At 49.0% G+C, this 18,721-nt stretch overlaps 1 protein-coding gene across 1 annotated transcript in view; it reads right to left on the bottom strand.

The window, feature by feature from the left end:
* LOC139241096 (low-density lipoprotein receptor-related protein 1-like) overlaps positions 1–18,721 on the bottom strand; it is a 440,653-nt gene that overhangs the window by 331,271 nt on the left and 90,661 nt on the right. Inside the window, 1 exon segment of the mRNA XM_070869785.1 lies at positions 2,605–2,727. Within this exon segment, the coding sequence (XP_070725886.1) occupies positions 2,605–2,727 (123 nt within the window).

The raw sequence follows: 18,721 nt of genomic DNA, 5'->3' as shown, positions 1-18,721 counted from the left end.
CCAAGTTTTGGATCACCTCTAGTTTACGTAGAGTAGAATGTGGGAGGCCAGCCAGGAGTGCGTTGGAATAGTCAAGCCTGGAGGTCATAGAGGCATCGATACTATTCGCCTCAACCCCTCCCTGTGGCAGCAAGTTCCACATTCTCACCCCGCTCTCTGGGTAAAGTTTCTCCTGAATTCCCCATTGGGTTTATTAGTGACTATCTTATATCTATGGCCCACCCTAGTTTTGATCTCCTCCACAAGTGGAAACATCTTATCTATGTCTACCCTGTCAAAACCTTCATAATCTTACAGGCCTCAATCAGGTCACCCCCCTCAGCCTCCTCTTTTCTGGAGGAAAGAACCCCAAGCTTGTTAAATGATTCCTGGATTGTTATAACCTCAGTTCTGCTACCATCCTGGAAAATCTATTTTTGAACCTTTTCCGGACCCTCTACACCCTTTTTATAACAGAGACCAGAACCGTGAGCAGTGTGATCTTACCGAAGAAACCATAAGAAGCCTGCAGGAGGCCATTTCAGCCCATCGTGTCCGCGCCGGCCGACCAAGAGCTACCCAGCCGAATCCCACTTTCCAGCTCTGGGTCCGTAGCCCTGTAGGTTACGGCACTTCAAGTGCACATCCAAATGTGGTGAGGGTTTCTGCCTCTACCACCCTTTCAGGCCGTGAGTTCCACCCCAGACCCCCACCACCCTCTGGGTGAAAACATTTCTCCTCAAATTGTTCCAATTGAGGTCAGTTCGTTGGATAACTTCAAACAGGAGTTAGATGTGGCCCTTACGGCTAAAGGGATCAAGGGGTATGGAGAGAAAGCAGGAATGGGGTACTGAAGTCGCATGATCAGCCATGATCATATTGAATGGTGGTGCAGGCTCGAAGGGCCGAATGGCCTGCTCCTGCACCTATTTTCCATGTTTCTATGTAAACCTCCCCCCAATTACTTTAAATCTGTGCCCCCTGGTTGTTGAGGCCTCTGCCAAGGGAAACAGGTCCTTCCTATCCCCTCTATCTCGGCCCCTCATCATTTTATACACCTCAATCAGGTCTCCCCTCAGCCTCCTCTGTTCCAAAGAAAACTCTATGGAGTGGGACTTGAACCCACAATCTTCTGACTCAGGAGAGAGTGCTGCCCACTGAGCCACGACTGACACCAAAGTTCACAACAAGTTTAACGAAACTTTCCCATTATTCCTCTAAAAACGCACCACAATGCATCGTTTACATTATTTTGTCAAGGCCTGGTCAAAAAATCTGCAAAGGGATATAGACAGGCTAAGGTGAGTGGGCAAAAATTTGGCAGATGGAGTATAATGTGGGAAAATGTGAGGTTATCCACTTTGGTAGGAAAAATAAAAGCACAAAATTATTATTATTTTTAAATGGGGAGAGATTACAAAGTGCTGCAGTACAGCGGGACCTGGGGGTACTTGTGCATGAAACACAAAAGGATAGTATGCAGGTGCAGCAAGTGATCAGGAAGGCCAATGGTATCTTGGCCTTTATTGCAAAGGGGATGGAGTATAAAAGCAGGGAAGTCTTGCTACAGTTATACAGGGTATTGGTGAGGCCACACCTGGAGTACTGCGTGCAGTTTTGGTTTCTATATTTACGAAAGGATGTACTTGCTTTGGAGGCAGTTCAGAGAAGGTTCACTCGGTTGATTCCGGGGATGAAGGGGTTGACTTATGAGGAAACGTTGAGTAGGTTGGACCTCTACTCATTGGAGTTTAAAAGAATGAGGGGTGATCTTATTGAAATGTGTAAGATTATGAGGGGGCTTGACAAGGTGGATGCAGAGAGGGTGTTTCCACTGATGGGGGGGAGACTAGAACTAGGGGGCATGATCTTAGAATAAGGGGCTGCCCATTTAAAACTGAGATGAGGAGGAATTTCTTCTCTGAGGGTTGTAAATCTGTGGAATTCTCTGCCCCAGAGAGCTGTGGAGGCTGGGTCATTGAATATATTTAAGGTGGAGATAGACAGATTTTTGAGCGATAAGGGAGTGAAGGGTTATGGGGAGCAGGCGGGGAAGTGGAGCTGAGTCCATGATCGGATCAACCATGATCTTATTGAATGGCAGGGCAGGCACGAGGGGCAGTATGGCCGACTCCTGTCCCTATTTCTTACCTTTACCTACATAGAAACATAGAAATAGCAGGAGTAGGGATTCGGTCCTTCGAGCCTGCACCACCATTCAATATGATCATGGCTGATCCTCTATCTCAACACCATATTCCCACTTTCTCCCCATACTCCTTGATGCCTTTTGTATGTAGAAATCTATCTATCTCCCTCTTAAATATATTCAGTGACTTGGCCTCCACAGCCTTCTGTGGTAGAGAATTCCACAGGTTCACCTCCCTCGGAGTGAAAACATTTCTCCTCATCTCGCTCCTAAATTTCCTCCCCCGTATCCTGAGACTGAGCCCTTGTTCTCTACTTCCCAGCCCCGGGGAAACATCCTCCCCTCATCCAGCCTGTCCAACCCCGTCAGAATTTTATACGTCGCTAGTTTTAATCATTTTAAATTTAGACGCAGACTCTCCTCCTCCTCCTCCCCCTCCCCCCCTCCCACCCCCAAAAGGATGCCGTTATACTCACAGACATCCGCTGTTTCATCCGAGCCATCGGGGCAATCCTTCTCTCCATCGCATCGCCAGCCTTTGGATATACAGGTGATCTGATCCTTGCACACGAACTGTTTGGGGCTACATGTCTTCTGCGCTGTGATACATGGGCAGAAAATACACGGCCAGAGTTAGACAATAGGACGGCAACATTCATTAACGGTTCAACAAATATAAAACAAACTTGTGTAAAACACGGGTCCGGCCCCAGATGGAGTATTGTGTCCAATTCTGGACACCGCACTGTAGGGAGGATGTGAAGGGTCTGGGAGAGGGTGCAGAGGGAGATTGACCAGAATGGTCCTGGGGGGGGATGAGTGACTTCAGTGATGTGGGGAGACTGGAGAAGCTGGGGTTGTTCTCATAGAAACATAGAAAATAGGTGCAGGAGCAGGCCATTCGGCCCTTCGAGCCTGCACCGCCATTCAATATGATCATGGCTGAACATGCAACTTCAGTATCCCATTCCTGCTTTCTCTCCATACCCCTTGATCCCTTTAGCCATAAGGGCCACATCTAACTCCCTTTTGAATATATCCAACGAACTGGCCTCAACAACTTTCTGTGGTAGAGAATTCCACAGGTTCACAATTCTGAGCGAAGAAGTTTCTCCTCATCTCGGTCCTAGATGGCTTACCCCTTATCCTTAGACTGTGATCCCTGGTTCTGGACTTCCCCAACATCGGGAACATTCTTCCTGCATCTAACCTGTCTAAACCCGTCAGAATTTTATATGTTTCTATGAGATCACCTCTCATTCTTTCTAAATTCCAGTGAATATAAGCCTAGTCGATCCAATCTTTCATATGTCAGTCCTGCCATCCCAGGAATCAGTCTGGTGAACCTTCGCTGCACTCCCTCAATAGCAAGAATGTCATTCCTCCTTGGAGCAGAGCAGGCCAAGAGGAGATTTAAGAAAGATGTTCAAAATTAAAGGCTTTTGATTTAAGTGGATAGGGAGAAACTGTTACCACTGGCAAGAGTGTTGGGAACCAGAGTATACAGATTTAGCTAATTGGCAAACCAGAGGGGGAGGCGAGGAAAACGTGTTGGTTGAGGAATGAATATTGGCCCCAGGGCATAGAACTCCCCCTGCTCTTCTTCCAATAGAGCACATGCGATCTTTTATGTCCACCCTGAGGGGGTAGACGGGGCCTCAGTTTAATGCCTCATCTGAAAGAAGGCACCTCCGACACTATGGCACTCCCTCAGTACTGCCCCCCCGACAGTGCGGCGCTCCCTCAGTACCGCCCCTCCGACAGTGCGGCGCTCCCTCAGTACCGCCCCTCCGACAGGGCGGCGCTCCCTCAGTACCGCCCCTCCGACAGGGCGGCGCTCCCTCAGTACCGCCCCTCCGACAGTGCGGCGCTCCCTCAGTACCGCCCCTCCGACAGTGCGGCGCTCCCTCAGTACCGCCCCTCCGGCGCTCCCTCAGTACCGCCCCTCCGACAGTGCGGCGCTCCCTCAGTACCGCCCCTCCGACAGTGCGGCGCTCCATCAGTACCGCCCCTCCGACAGTGCTGCGCTCCCTCAGTACCGCCCCTCCGGCGCTCCCTCAGTACGGCACTCCCTCAGTACCGCCCCTCCGACAGTGCGGCGCCCTGGATTATGGGGCTCGTTGAATGGAACTCGAACCCCACAACCTTCTGATTCAATGGTGGCGGGGGGGTGGTGAAGAAGAGAGCGCGCCAGAGCGAGAGCAAGACAGTGAATGGGTAACAGAAATTGGAATTTGCTATTGAAAAATCCATGTTTAACTTTTACCTCGACAGAAACCTCTCCAACCACTAAAAGGAAAGTTAGGGCATTCATCATGACCTAGTGCGCACAAATAAAGCAGACATGTTTGGCAACAAACGAATCGTCTCTGCATTGTTAATTATAATCATTATCTTGGGCACAGAATCAAAACGCTCAATGCAAACACACACACAGTGCGATGGGAAAAGAGGCTGAGTAAAACCTTGCAAAGAGAAGTATTTAATGACTCCTCTCTATCAGGTCCTGCGCCGTGCGCTGCAGGAAAATTCAATTGCAGCCTTCGCCAGTAACCTACCGCATAGGAGGCCAGTCGGCCCGTTGTGCCTGCGCGGGGCTCTGTGAAAGAGCAGTCGTGCTTAGTCCCACAATCCCCCGCTTTCTGTCCGTAACCCTGTCCGTTCCCCACCCTCACGCACCCCTCCAACAATTGGTAGAACCAGCTTTCACCACCTCTCGGAGAGCATTCCTGATCCCCAACAACTCTCCGAGTGTAAACATCTCTCCTCGTCACCCCTCCAGATCTTTAGCCACGGATTCTGAATCTGTGACCTCTGGTTATTGACCCACGGGCCGGAGGGAACAGTCTATCTCTCCCTCGACTCCCATCAAAATCTCATCTCGAAAACCTCTATTAGATCACCTCTTCGCCTTCCAAGGAGAATAGTCCGAACTTTTCCAACCTCCCCTTGTAACTCAAGTTCCTCATCCCTGGTAACATCCCATCAGTTGACACAGTGCAGACCTCGAAATAATCTTCCAAAAGTGTAGAAATATTCATAGGATTACACAGGATATACGGCTCAAATAGGCCATTGGGCACAACCAGTCCATGTTCCACTCGAGCCTCCTCCCAACTTTCATCTATCAGCATAACCCTCTATTCCCTTCTCCCCCATGTGTTTATCCAGCCTCCCCTTAAATCCATCGATACTATTCGCCTCAACCCCACCCTGTGGCAGCGAGTTGCACATTCTCACCACTCTCTGGGTAAAGAAGTTTCTCCTGAATTCCCCATTGGATTTCTCGGTGACTATCTTATATTGATGGCCCCTAGTTATGCTCTTCCCCACAAGTGGGAACACTCTCTCTGTATCCGCTCTATCAAAACCTTTCATCATTTTAAAAGACCTCTATGAGGTCACCCCTCAGCTTTATTTTTTGAGAAAAGAGACCCAGCCTATCCATCCTTTCCTGATTATGTATACCCTCGCATTTCTGGTGTCATCCTTGTAAATCTTCTCTGCACCCTCTCCAGTGCCTCTATATCCTTTTTATAATATGGCGACCAGAACTGTGCATGCTGCTCCAAGTGTGGTCTAACCCAGGTATATGGAGACCAGAACTGTGCACGGTGCTCCAAGTGTGGTCTAACCCAGGTATATGGAGACCAGAACTGTGCACGGTGCTCCAAGTGTGGTCTAACCCAGGTATATGGAGACCAGAACTGTGCATGCTGCTCCAAGTGTGGTCTAACCCAGGTATATGGAGACCAGAACTGTGCACAGTGCTCCCAGTGTGGTCTAACCCAGGTATATGGAGACCAGAACTGTGCACAGTGCTCCAAGTGTGATCTAACCCAGGTAGATGGAGACCAGAACTGTGCACAGTGCTCCAAGTGTGGTCTAACCCAGGTAGATGGAGACCAGAACTGTGCAGTGCTCCAGGTGTGGTCTAACCCAGGTATATGGAGACCAGAACTGTACACGGTGCTCCAGGTGTGGTCTAACCCAGGTATATGGAGACCAGAACTGTGCACAGTGCTCCAAGTGTGGTCTAACCCAGGTATATGGAGACCAGAACTGTGCACGGTGCTCCAGGTGTGGTCTAACCCAGGTATATGGAGACCAGAACTGTGCATGCTGCTCCAAGTGTGGTCTAACCCAGGTATATGGAGACCAGAACTGTGCACAGTGCTCCAGGTGTGGTCTAACCAAGGTTCGTTGCAGGTTGAGCATGAACTTTTCAATTCTATGCCTCGAGAAATAAACCCGAGTGCTTGGTTTGTTTTATTTTAAATGACCTTGCATACCCGTGTTGCAACTTATAGTGCCGTCTCAACTTTTAGTGAATTGTACCAGGATGCTTAAAGCGGTGTTCGAAACTGCGCCTCGGGAGACTACAACAGTGGTTCCCAAACTATTTTGGTTCAAGTGACGTGGACAGCTTGACGTCGCTGCTGCATCGCACTGGAGATGCAGTGCTGACAGCACTCCAATCAATTTTACATCGGGAACCCCAACGTTTGACAGAGATCAAGAGATATTTGTGGGCAGCTTTCTTCACGACCGCAAATTCTTGCGATCTCTCAAAAACGTTCGGTTTCCCGACCTTAAATTGATTGTAGCACTGCCAAAAGTGCATCCCCAGTGCTTTGCAGCAAACCAGGAAATAAAAAGCAGTGATTCAATCCACATCTTTTTGACCAAGCTTTTGGTCACTTGTCCCCAATATCTCCTTCTGTGGCTCGGTGTCAAATTTTGTCTGATTTAAGCACCTTGGGGCGTTTTACTACAGTAAAGGGACTGTATAAATTCAAGTTGCTAAAAAGAATGATCAAAAAATGGAAATCACGAATGGATTGACAATCTTAGGCAGTCCCTTGGAATCGAGGAAGACTTGCTTCCACTCTTAAAATATTTTGATGAGTCCATAGGAGGCTGAACAGCCCAATACGAGAGCCACAGTCATTGTCACAGGTGGGACAGATAGACGTTGAGGGAAGGGGAGGGTGGGACTGGTTTGCCGCACGCTCCTTCCGCTGCCTGCGCTTGGTTTCTGCACGCTCTCGGCGACGAGACTCGAGGTGCTCAGCGCCCTCCCAGATGCACTTCCTCCACTTAGGGCAGACCGGTCTTTGGGCCCAGGGACTCCCAGGTGTCGGTGGGGATGTTGCACTTTATCAGGGAGGCTTTGAGGGTGTCCTGTTCCACTAAGTAATGCCACCATTTTCTGTCCGCATTTAGCATTTCCAGCATCCGCGGTACTTTGCTGCTGTCTCGACTGTCCCTTCTGTGAATTTCAGGAATGGAAGCGGTCCCAAGAAGCAAGTGTTCGTTGTTATACACACAGCGAATGCAAACCAGTTTTTAAAAACCACAATATCATCTTCGGTTTCATGGACATGTTTTGAGAGTGTCAGTTGGTAATCTTACAAGCACCATCACCAACCTGCGCACTACTGTGTGGAAATTACAGGTGCCGACAGGGGATCGAGTTCCTTGCCAAGATGCAAACTTGATGATAGCATACCTGCTACTCGACTTTAACATTCTCATGCGCGCATTCAAATCACCCCACCCCCTTCCATAAGAACATAACCTAAGAAATAGGAGCAGGAGTAGGCCATTCGGCCCCTCGAGCCTGCTCTGCCATTTAATACGACCATGGCTGATCCGATCATGGACTCAGCTCCACTTCCCCGCCCGCTCCCCATAACCCTTCACTCCCTTATCGCTCAAAGATCTGTCTATCTCCGCCTTAAATATATTCAATGTCCCAGCCTCCACAGCTCTCTGGGGCAGAGAATTCCACAGATTTACAACCCTCAGAGAAGAAATTCCTCCTCATCTCAGTTTTAAATGGGCGGCCCCTTATTCTAAGACCATGCCCCCTAGTTCTAGTCTCCCCCATCAGTGGGAACATCCTCTCTGCATCCACCTTGTCGAGCCCCCTCATAATCTGATACGTTTCGATAAGATCACCTCTCATTCTTCTGAACTCCAATGATTAGAGGCCCAACCTACTCCACCTTTCCTCATAAGTCAACCCCCTCATCCCCGGAATCAACCGAGTGAACCTTCTCTGTACTGCCTCCAATGCAAGAATATCTTTCTTTAAATACACAGAGACCAAAACTGCACGCAGTACTCCAGGTGTGGCCTCACCAATACCCTGTATAACTGGAGCAAGACTTCCCTGCTTTTATACTCCATCCCCTTTGCAATAAAGGCCAAGATTCCATTGGCCTTCCTGATCACTTGCTGTACCTGCATACTAACCTTTTGTGTTTCATGTACAAGTAACCCCCAGGTCCCGCTGTACTGCGGCACTTTGCAGTTTTTCTCCATTCAAATCCCCATCTCTGTAACTGCCTCCAGCCACTACGACCCTCCGAAATCTTTGCGTTCCTCCAATTCAAGCCTCCAACACATCCCCTGGTCTCCATATTATAAAGGTAAAAAAGGCATTGGGGAAGGTGCGGAAATATTTACAAGAGTGAAACCAGAACAGAGAGGTTACAACTAATGAGGAAAGATAGAACAAGCTGGAGGATTTCTCTCTAGAAGACAGAAGATGGACGGGTGACCTATAATGCTCAAGATTATTAACAGATTTGACAGGGGAGACGGAGAAGATGTAGCCGCTTGTGGAGGGAGACCAAAACTAGGAGGTCATGAATATAAGATAGTCTCTAATAAATCCAATGGGGAATTCAGAAAAAAACTTCTTTACCCAGAGAGTGGTGAGAATGTGGAACTCACTACCTCATTATCATAGGCTGTCCCACGAAATCGAGGAAGACTTGCTTCCACTCTAACAATGAGTCCTCAGGTGGTTGAACAGTCCAATTCGGGAACCACAGTCCCTGTCACAGGTGGGACAGATAGACGTTGAGGGAAGGGGAGGGTGGGACTGGTTTGCCGCACGCTCCTTCTGCTGCCTGCGCTTGGTTTCTGCACGCTCTCGGCGACGAGACTCAAGGTGCTCAGCGCCCTCCCGGATGCACTTCCTCCACTTAGGGTGGTCTGGTCTTTGGGCCAGGAACTCCCAGGTGTCGGTGGGGATGTTGCACTTTATCAGGGAGGCTGTGAGGGTGGTCCCTGTAACATTTCCTCTGTCCACCTTTGGCTCGTTTGCCGTGAAGGAGTTCCGAGTAGAGCGCTTGCTTTGGGAGTCTCGTGTCTGGGGGAACCATGCGGACAATGTGGCCCTACCCAGCGGAGCTGGTCGAGTGTGGTCAGTGCTTCGATGCTGGGGATGTTAGCCTGGTCGAAGACACTAACGTTGGTGCGTCTGTCCTCCCAGGATCTTGTGGAGACATCGTTGGTGGTATTTCTCCAGCGACTTGGTGCCTACTGTACATGGTCCATGTCTCTGAGCCATACAGGAGGGCGGGTATCACTACAGCCCTGTAGACCATGAGCTTGGTGTCTACTGTATTTGGTCGCTACTACAGGGAGTGGTTGTGGCGAATAGTATCAATGCATTTAAGGGGAAGCTGGATAAACACACGGGGGAGAAAGGAATAGAGGGATATGGTGATGGGGTGAGATGGGAGTAGGCTGGTGTGGAGCATAAACACCGGCACGGAGCTGTGGGGCCTAATGGTCTGTTTCTGTGCTGTACACTCGATGCCAAAGTTTGGGGGCAGTTTTTAGGTCTGAACTTTGAAGAGATTAAATCCCAGTCTGTAATCCAACAGAGCACACAACAGTTGTGGTGAACTCTGCTTTCAGTGAAAGAAAGTCATAATTATTTAATGCCGGGTCGTTCAGACAGACTCCTGTCAAAAACCAGAGCCTCCCGGGGTCATTCAGTTCAGCTAAAGTTATAATAACTTGAACCGACTGCATAAACACGAGTTCACAGGACACAGGATATGGAGTTAAGCTTGGTGGAGGAGGATTAAAAATTGCGTGGGGAACTTTGGGGAAAAAAATGACAACTCTCCTTGAAATCTACTTTTAATTGTATGGGCCTACAATTTAGCATCACTGGCCCAGCAGGCTGAGTGGCCCCCGGCCCGTGCAGCAGAGCTGGTCTCCAGTCGTCCTGGTTAACCCTTGCCCCTGGACCAAGACCTCGCTCTGTCAAGCCCCGTGTGGTGGCTGGTGTGCAACGGTCACCCCACGTTAAAAAAATCCACCCACAGGCATCTTCCACCCTTCAAGATGTAGTTCGGGATCTGGAATATTAGGTCTTTCATTGAAACACCCGTGTACTTTTTGGCATGGAAGCAAGTCATCCTCCACTCGAGGGACTGCCTACAATGATGACAGAACTCAGAGGGTGGCGAATCTCTGGAATTCTCTGCCCCAGAGGGCTGTGGAGGCTCAATCGTTGAGTATATTCAAGGCTGGGAAACGATAGATTTTTGGGGTACCAAGGGATGAGGATCGGGCAGGAACTTTTGCAACCACCAGACACCCTGAAGCACTTTACAACCAACTAAGTACTTTTTGAAATGTGGTCACTGTTGTAATGTGGGAAACACAGCAGCCAATTTGCGCACAGCAAGCTCCAACACACAGCAATGTGATAATGACCCAGATAATCTGGGAGGGTTTTTTTTTAATAAAGTGATGATGGTTGAGGGATAAATATTGGCCCCAGGACACCGGAGAGAACTGTGTTTCGAAATAGCGCCACGGGATATTTTCCGTCCACCTGAGAGGGCAGACGGGCCTCAGTTCAACGTCTCATCCAAAAGACAGCACCTCCCTCAGCACTGCACTGGGAGTGTCGGCCTAGATTTTTGTGCTCAAGTCCCTGGAGTGGGACGTGTACCCACAACCTTCTGACTCAGAGGAGAGAGTGCTGCCCACTGAGCCACAGCTGACAACTGGGAAGGCAAATGGTATGTTGGCCTTTATTGCAAGAGGGTTGGAGTACAAGAGTAAGGAAGTCTTGCTACAACTATCTCAGGCTTTGGTGAGACCACACCTGAAGTACTGCACACACAGCTTTGGTCTCCTTACCCAAAGGAGGATCTAAGTTTGCCTTAGAGACGGTGCAGCAAAGGTTCAGCAGACTGATTCCTGGGATGAGAGGGTTGTCCTGTGAGGAGAGATTGAGTAGACTGGGCCCATACTCTCTGGAGTTTAGAAGAAGGAAAGGTGGTCTCATTGAAACATCCAAGGTTCTGAGGGGGATTGACTGAGCCACAACTGACAGTGAATGGCAGGGCAGGCTCAAGGGGCCATATGTCCTTCTCCTGTTCCTAATGCAACAGGCTCGAGGGGCTGAATGGCCTCCTCCTGTTCCTAATGCAACAGGCTCAAGGGGCTGAATGGACTCCTCCTGTTCCTAATGTAACAGGCTCGAGGGGCTGAATGGCCTCCTCCTGCTTCTAATGTAACAGGCTCGAGGGGCTGAATGGACTCCTCCTGTTCCTAATGTAACAGGCTCGAGGGGCTAAATGGCCTCCTCCTGCTCCTAATGTAACAGGCTCGAGGGGCTGAATGGACTCCTCCTGTTCCTGTGTAGCATCTGGGCCTCTCAGTCTCACTCAACCCTGAGTGATTAAGCACTTCTCAAAGGTTTTTTTTTTAAATGAAACATTGGCTATGGGTCCTCTCTCTGTTTTGGCAGTAGGAGGAGGAGTGTGGGAGGTTAATACTGTAAGCAGATGTGCTGTGTTGCAACCAGCCCCTCTCGCTTGCTCTCCTCGCTGCCAGCATACACATATGGTCACGCTCTTCAAACTGATGCTAGACAAAGGAGGATTTTTTGTGTGTGTCTCAGTCACAACATCATCGCACGATTCAATCAAACTTCACCGCAATACTGACGCAGATCGAGAGGCACGAGATGGTCTTTTAATTCCTTGAATGACAGCCCTTGTCTGAGAACGACGCAGCACAGGAGGATCCCTTTGGGCCCATCGTTGCCCGAGCGACCCAATCAGTCCCACTCCCTCCTGCCCTTTCCCCCACAGCCCTGTGAATTTTTCCCCTTCCAGTATTTACCCAATTCCCGGTTTGAAAGTCACGATTGAATCTGCTCCCACCGCCCTTTCAGGCAGCGCGTTCCCGATCACAAGTCGCTGCGTAAACACATTCACCCCATCTGGTTCCATCGCCGATTATCGTCAATCTGTGTCCCTCTGGTTACCCCACCCTCCTGCCCCCGGGAATAGTGTCTCCCCGATCTACTCCATCAAAACCCCTCGTGATTTTGAACACCTCTATTAAATCTTCCCTTAACCTTTTCTGCAAACATGGAAAATAGGCCCAGTCAACCCAATCTCTCCTCATACGACAGTCCTGCCATCCCAGGAATCAGTCTGGTGAATCTTCGCTGCACTCCCTCTCTATGGCAAGTATATCCTTCCTTAGGTAAGGAGACCAAAACCACACACAATACTCCAGGTGTGGTCTCACCAAGGCCCTGTATAACTGTAGTAAGACATCCTTGCTCCTGTACTCAAACCCTCTTGCAATGATAAGGGGTAAGCCATTTAGGACAGAGATAGAGAGAAACTTCTTCACTGAGAATTATGAACCTGTGGAATTCTTTACCACAGAAAGTTGTTGAGGCCAGTTCGTTGGATACATTCAAAGGGGAGTTCGATGTGACCCCTATGGCTAAAGGGATCAGGGGATATGGAGAGAAGGCAGGAATGGGGTACTGAAGTTGCATGATCAGCCATGATCATAGTGAATGGTGGTGCAAGCTTAAAAGGGCCGAATGGCCTACTCCTGCAACTATTTTCTATGTTTCTAACGAAAACAACCCCAGCTTCTCCAGTCTCCCCACGTCACTGAAGTTCCTCAACCCCCGGTAACATCCTGGTAAACTCCCCTCTCCAAGGTCTCTACATCCTTCCTAAAGTGCAGCTCCCAGAATAGGGACACAGTACTCCAGCTGGGGCCAGACCAGCGGTTTATTTTTAGTGTAACTTCCTGCACTTTGTACTGCATGCCTTTATTTATAAAGCTCAGGACTCAGTATCCTCTCCTTCAATCTCTATAATTAATCCGCAGCACGCTTTGCTTTTCTCTTCCCTTCCAGTCGTGGCACAAGTTCAGAGAGGAGGAATAAACGCGTCTTTTTCGGGGTGGCAGGCAGTGACTAGTGGGGTACAATAGAGATCAGTGCTTGGATATATAATATATATATAAAAAATATATATGCATAATATATATATATATATATATATATATATATATATACACACATTACACACACCAAATGAAATATTTCCAAGTTTGCTGACAACACAAAACTAGGTGGGATTGTGAGCTGTGAGAAAGATGCAAAGACGCTGCAAGGCGACTGAGATAGGTTGAGTGAGTGGACAAACACATGGCAGATGCAGTATAATGTGGATAAATGTGTGAAGTTATCCACTTTGGGGGCAAAAACACGAAGGCAGAATATTATCTGAATGGTGGCAGATTAGGAAAAGGGGAGGTGCAACGAGACCTTTGACCTTATGTTTTTCCAACCAAAGTATTATTTAAATGGTGATGGCTTGGGAAGTGTGGATGTACAGAGGGACCTGGGTGTCCCTGTACACCAGTCATTGAAAGCAAACACGCAGGTGCAGCAAGCAAGTCAGGAAGGCAAATGGTACGTTGGACTTCATTGCAAGAGGGTTTGAGTACAGGAGCGAGGAAGTCTTACTGCAGTTATACTGGGCCTTGGTGAGACCACACCTGGAGTATTGTGAGCAGTTTTGGTCTCCTTACCTCAGGAAGGATATACTTGCCATCGAGGGAGTGCAGCGAAGGTTCACCAGACTGATTCCTGGGAGGGCAGGACTGCCGTATGAGGAGAGATTGTGTCGACTGGGCCTGTATTGACTCGAGTTTAGAAGAATGAGAGGGGATCTCATTGAAACGTATAAAATTCTGACAGGGTTGGACAGACTGGATGCGGGGAGGACGGTTCCCCGGGGGCTGGGAAGTCTAGAACAAAGGCTCACAGTCTCAGGATACGGGGGAGGAAATTTCGGACCGAGATGAGGAGAAATGTTTTCACTCCGAGGGAGGTGAACCTGTGGAATTCTCTACTACAGAAGGCTGTGGAGGCCAAGTCACTGAATATATTTAAGAGGCAGATAGAGAGATTTCTAGATACAAAAGACATCAAGGGGTATGGGGAGACAGCGGGAATATGGTGTTGAGATACAGGATCAGCCATGATCATATTGAATGGTGGTGCAGGCTCGAAGAGCCGAATGGTCTACTCCTGTTCCTATTTTCTATGTCTGTAAGTTCCAATGGGACAGCAGCCACACCGTCACGCCGAACATCGCTCGCGCTAAGCTACACAGTCGTCTCGTCGCCTCCCAAGCACCTGCTTCTCCATTTTACTTACCGCGCATTCACAAGAATCTGAATGGGCCGCGCGCCGCGGGAGAAGGAAGGCTGCATAGAAATGAAAGACTTGCATTTATATAGCGCCTTTCACAACCACCGGGCATCTCAAAACGCTTTACAGCCAATGAAGTACTTTTTTTTGGAAATGCGGTCACTGTTGTAATGTCGCAGCCAATTAGCGCACAGCAAGCTCCCACAAACAGCGATGTGATAATGACCCAGATCATCCGTTATGTTGATTGAGGGATAAATATTGGCCCCAGGACAATGGGGATAACCCCCCGCTGCTCTTTGAAATAGTGGCCGCGCTCCCTCAGTACTGCCCCTCCCTCGTGTCAGCCTAGATTTGTGTTCTCAAGCCTCTGCAGTGGGACTTGATTCCACAACTGACTCCAGCGAGAGAGTGCGACCCACTGAGCCAGTGATTATAGACACAGAGATTATAATTCAGTAAGCATCTGATGAGATAGTGCGAATCCGGCTGGAAGCGAGTGCAGTAAAAGGAGTAATTATATCTGCCAAGCTAATTAAGCGCGTTATTATACTCGACGACGCAGAAAAAAATAAAATAAAATCTGAAACGAGCCCAGAATGAACCATTAAGCTCAGAGTAAATCAGTTCCAAAATGATGTCTACCGACAGATCACTGAGCGAGCCCTACAAGTATTTTGAATTCATTTAAAGATTTAAGAATGAATCCAGTTCGCCCACAGGCAGATTAAGCTTTCCGTTATTAGAACTATCAGCAATTGTATCGTGTCAGTAGGACACTTGAATATTCATTACAGAACAGAGGCAGATAATGCCACTCTGATTTACAGTGGTCTGTGCCACTGCGATTGTTCAACTCAATCGTACAAAATCACGTTAAGACTATGTATGCTCATGCTACAAATAAAAAAGATCAAAGTTTCAAATTATCAAACATGCTTGTGTACACAATTGGAGGCCATTCAGCCCCTCGAGCCTGTTACATTAGGAACAGGAGGAGGCCGTTCAGCCCCTCGAGCCTGTTACATTAGGAACAGGAGGAGGCCGTTCAGCCCCTCGAGCCTGTTACATTAGGAACAGGAGACCACCATTTTTGAAAGCTCCAATTAACCCCCAGCATCAACAGTCTTTTAGGGGGGGGGGGGGGGGGGGATGAGAGTTCCAGATTCCCAGCACCCTTTGTGTGAAGAACTGCTTCCTGACATCATTCCTGAATGGTCTGGCTCTAATTTTAAGATTACACCCCCCCGGATTTTAGCAAAGCTTTTGATAAGGTCCCACATGGCAGACTGGTCACGAAAGTAAAAGCCCATGGGATCCAGGGCAAAGTGGCAAGTTGGATCCAAAATGGGCTCAGAGGCAGGAAGCAGAGGGTAATGGTGGATGGGTGTTTTGTGACTGGAAGGCTGTTTCCAGTGGGGTTCCACAGGGCTCAGTGCTGGGTCCCTGGCTTTTTGTGGTATATATCAATGACTTGGACTTGAATGTAGGGGGTATGATTAAGAAATTTGCAGATGACACTACAACAGGCCGTGTGGTTGACAATGAAGAAGAAAGCTGTGGACTGCAGGAAGATATCGATGAACTGGTCAGGTGGGCAGAACAGTGGCAAATGGGGTTTAATCCGGAGAAGTGTGAGGTAATGCATCTGGGGAGGACTAACAAGGCAAGGGAATACACATTAAATGATAGGACACTAAGTGTAGAGGAACAGAGGGACCTGGGAGTGCAGGTCCACAGATCCCTGAAGGTAGCAGGCCAGGTGGATAATGTGGTTAAGAAGGCACACGGAATACTTGCCTTTATTAGTCGAGGCATAGAATACAAGAGCAGGGAGGTTATGCTTGAACTGTGTAATACTCTGGTTAGGCCACAGCTGGAGTAATGCGTGCAGTTCTGGTCACCACATTACAGGAAGGATGTGATTGTACTGGAGAGGGTGCAGAGGAGATTTACTAGAATGCTGCCTGGGACTGGAGAATTTTAGCAATGAGGAAAGATTAGAGATGGTGGGTCTGCTTTCTTTGGAACAGAGGAGGCTGAGGAGAGACCTGATTGAGGTGTATAAAATGATGAGGGGCCTGGACAGAGTGGATAGGAAGGACCTGTTTCCCTTGGCAGAGGGGGCATAGATTTAAAGTATTTGGGGGGAGGTTTAGAGGGGAAGTTTCTTCACCCAGAGGGTGGTGGGGGTCTGGGGTGGAACTCACTGCCTGAAAGGGTGGTAGAGGCAGAAACCCTCACCACATTTGGATGTGCACTTGAAGTGCCGTAACCTACAGGGCTACGGACAGAGAGCTGGAAAGTGGGATTAGGCTGGGTAGCTCTTGGTCGGCCGGCGCGGACACGATGGGCCAAAGTGGCCTCCTTCCGTGCTGTAAATTTCTAAGATTCTAAACTTAACACCAAGTCACACGAGTTGAAATTAGTGCAGGTGACCAAAAGCTTGGCCAAAGAGGTAGGTTTTATGGAGCGTCTTGAAGGAGAGGAGAGGTTTAGGGAGAGAGTTCCAGAGCTCGGGGCCCAGGCAGTTGAAGGCAGGGCCACCGATGATGGAGCGATTATAATCAGGGATGCTCAAGAGGGCAGAATTAGAGGACCGCAGACATAGAATATAACATAATAGGAGCAGGAGTAGGCCATTCGGCCCCTCAAGCCCGCTCTACCATTTAATACAATCATGGCTGATCTGATCATGGACTCAGCTCCACTTCCCCACTCGCTTCCCATACCCCTTATCCTCTTATTGTTTAACTGTCTATTTCTGTCTGAATAAATTTAAATGTCCAGCTTCCACAGCTCTCTGAGGCAGAGAGCTCCACAGATTTACAACCAGAAGAAATTCCTCCGCATCTCAGAGGGTTGAGAGGCTGGAGGAGATTACACAGATAAGGAGGGGTGTAGGAGCTGGAGGAGGTTACAGAGATAGGGAGGGGTGTAGGGGGCTGGAGGAGGTTACAGAGATAGGGAGGGGTGTAAGGGCTAGAGGTTACACAGATAGGGAGGGGTGTAAGGGCTGGAGATTACAGAGAGAGAGAGAGAGAGAGAGAGAGAGAGAGAGAGAGAGAGAGAGAGAGAGAGAGAGAGAGTGGGGGCGAGGAGGCCATGGAGGTATTTGAAAACAAGGATGAGAATTTTGAAATCGAGGCGTTACTTAACCGGGAACCAATGTAGGTCAGCGAGCACAGGGGGTGGTGGGTGAGCGGGACTCGGTGCGAGTTAGGACACGGGGCAGTGAGCACAGGGGGTGATGGGTGAGCGGAACCCGGTGCGAGTTAGGACACGGGGACAGCCGAGTTTTGGATCACCTCTAGTTTACGTCGGGTAGAATGTGGGAGGCCGGCCAGGAGTGCGTCGGAATAGTCAAATGTGGAGGTAACAAAGGCACAGACACATTGATGTGGAACTGACAGGTCAGTAATGGAGAGACGAGCCGACAGTATTGAGAAACTGTAGACAGATTTCCGCTCACATCAATTATCTGCCCCATTGTCAACAATAAAACTTGTGTGTTACAGCTTAATTGGGTTAAGTGACGTTAGAGTACTCTGTACATGTTTGTGTAGCATGGACGGCTGTACTGGGGGTCAGTGTGGTATACCCACAGTCGTTTATTGCAATGTTTCTCTGCAAATACAGCACCAAGATATATCTCTACAAATGATGCAATACCTGCTCTCGGCAAAACGATCTGAAATTTAAACACTTCTCAACCAGGAACATAGCAAGATCACACCGCTGGAAACATTCTCGTCCCACGAAACGCGTGTTCAAGCACAACCATAGGACTTGCATTTATATAGCGCCTTTCACAACCACTGGACGTCCCAAAGCACTTTACAGCCAATGAAGTACTTTTTGGAGTGTAGTCCCTGATGTAATGTGAGAAACGCAGCAGCCAATTTGCATACAGCAAGCTCCCACAAACAGCAATGTGAGAATGACTAGATCATGTGTTTTTTTTTTTAAAAGTGATGTTGGTTGGATAAATATCGGCCCAGGACACTGGAGAGAAGTCCCCCTGCTTCTCTTCAAAATAGTGGGCGCGGGATCATTTACATCCACTTGAGGGGGCAGACGGGGCCTCGATTTAACATCTCATCTGAAAGACGGCACCTTGCAACGCTCCCTCAGTACCGCCCCTCCGACAGTGCGGCGCTCCCTCAGCACCGCCCCTCCGACAGTGTGGCGCTCCCTCAGTACTGCCCCTCCGACAGTGCGGCACTCCCTCCGACAGTGCGGCGCTCCCTCAGTACCGCTCTGGGAGTGTCAGCCTAGATTCTTTTGTACGC

Source organism: Pristiophorus japonicus, chromosome Y (genome assembly GCF_044704955.1).
Source record: "Pristiophorus japonicus isolate sPriJap1 chromosome Y, sPriJap1.hap1, whole genome shotgun sequence".
Lineage (NCBI taxonomy): Eukaryota > Metazoa > Chordata > Chondrichthyes > Pristiophoridae > Pristiophorus > Pristiophorus japonicus.
This window is presented reverse-complemented; position numbering and strand designations above follow the sequence as displayed.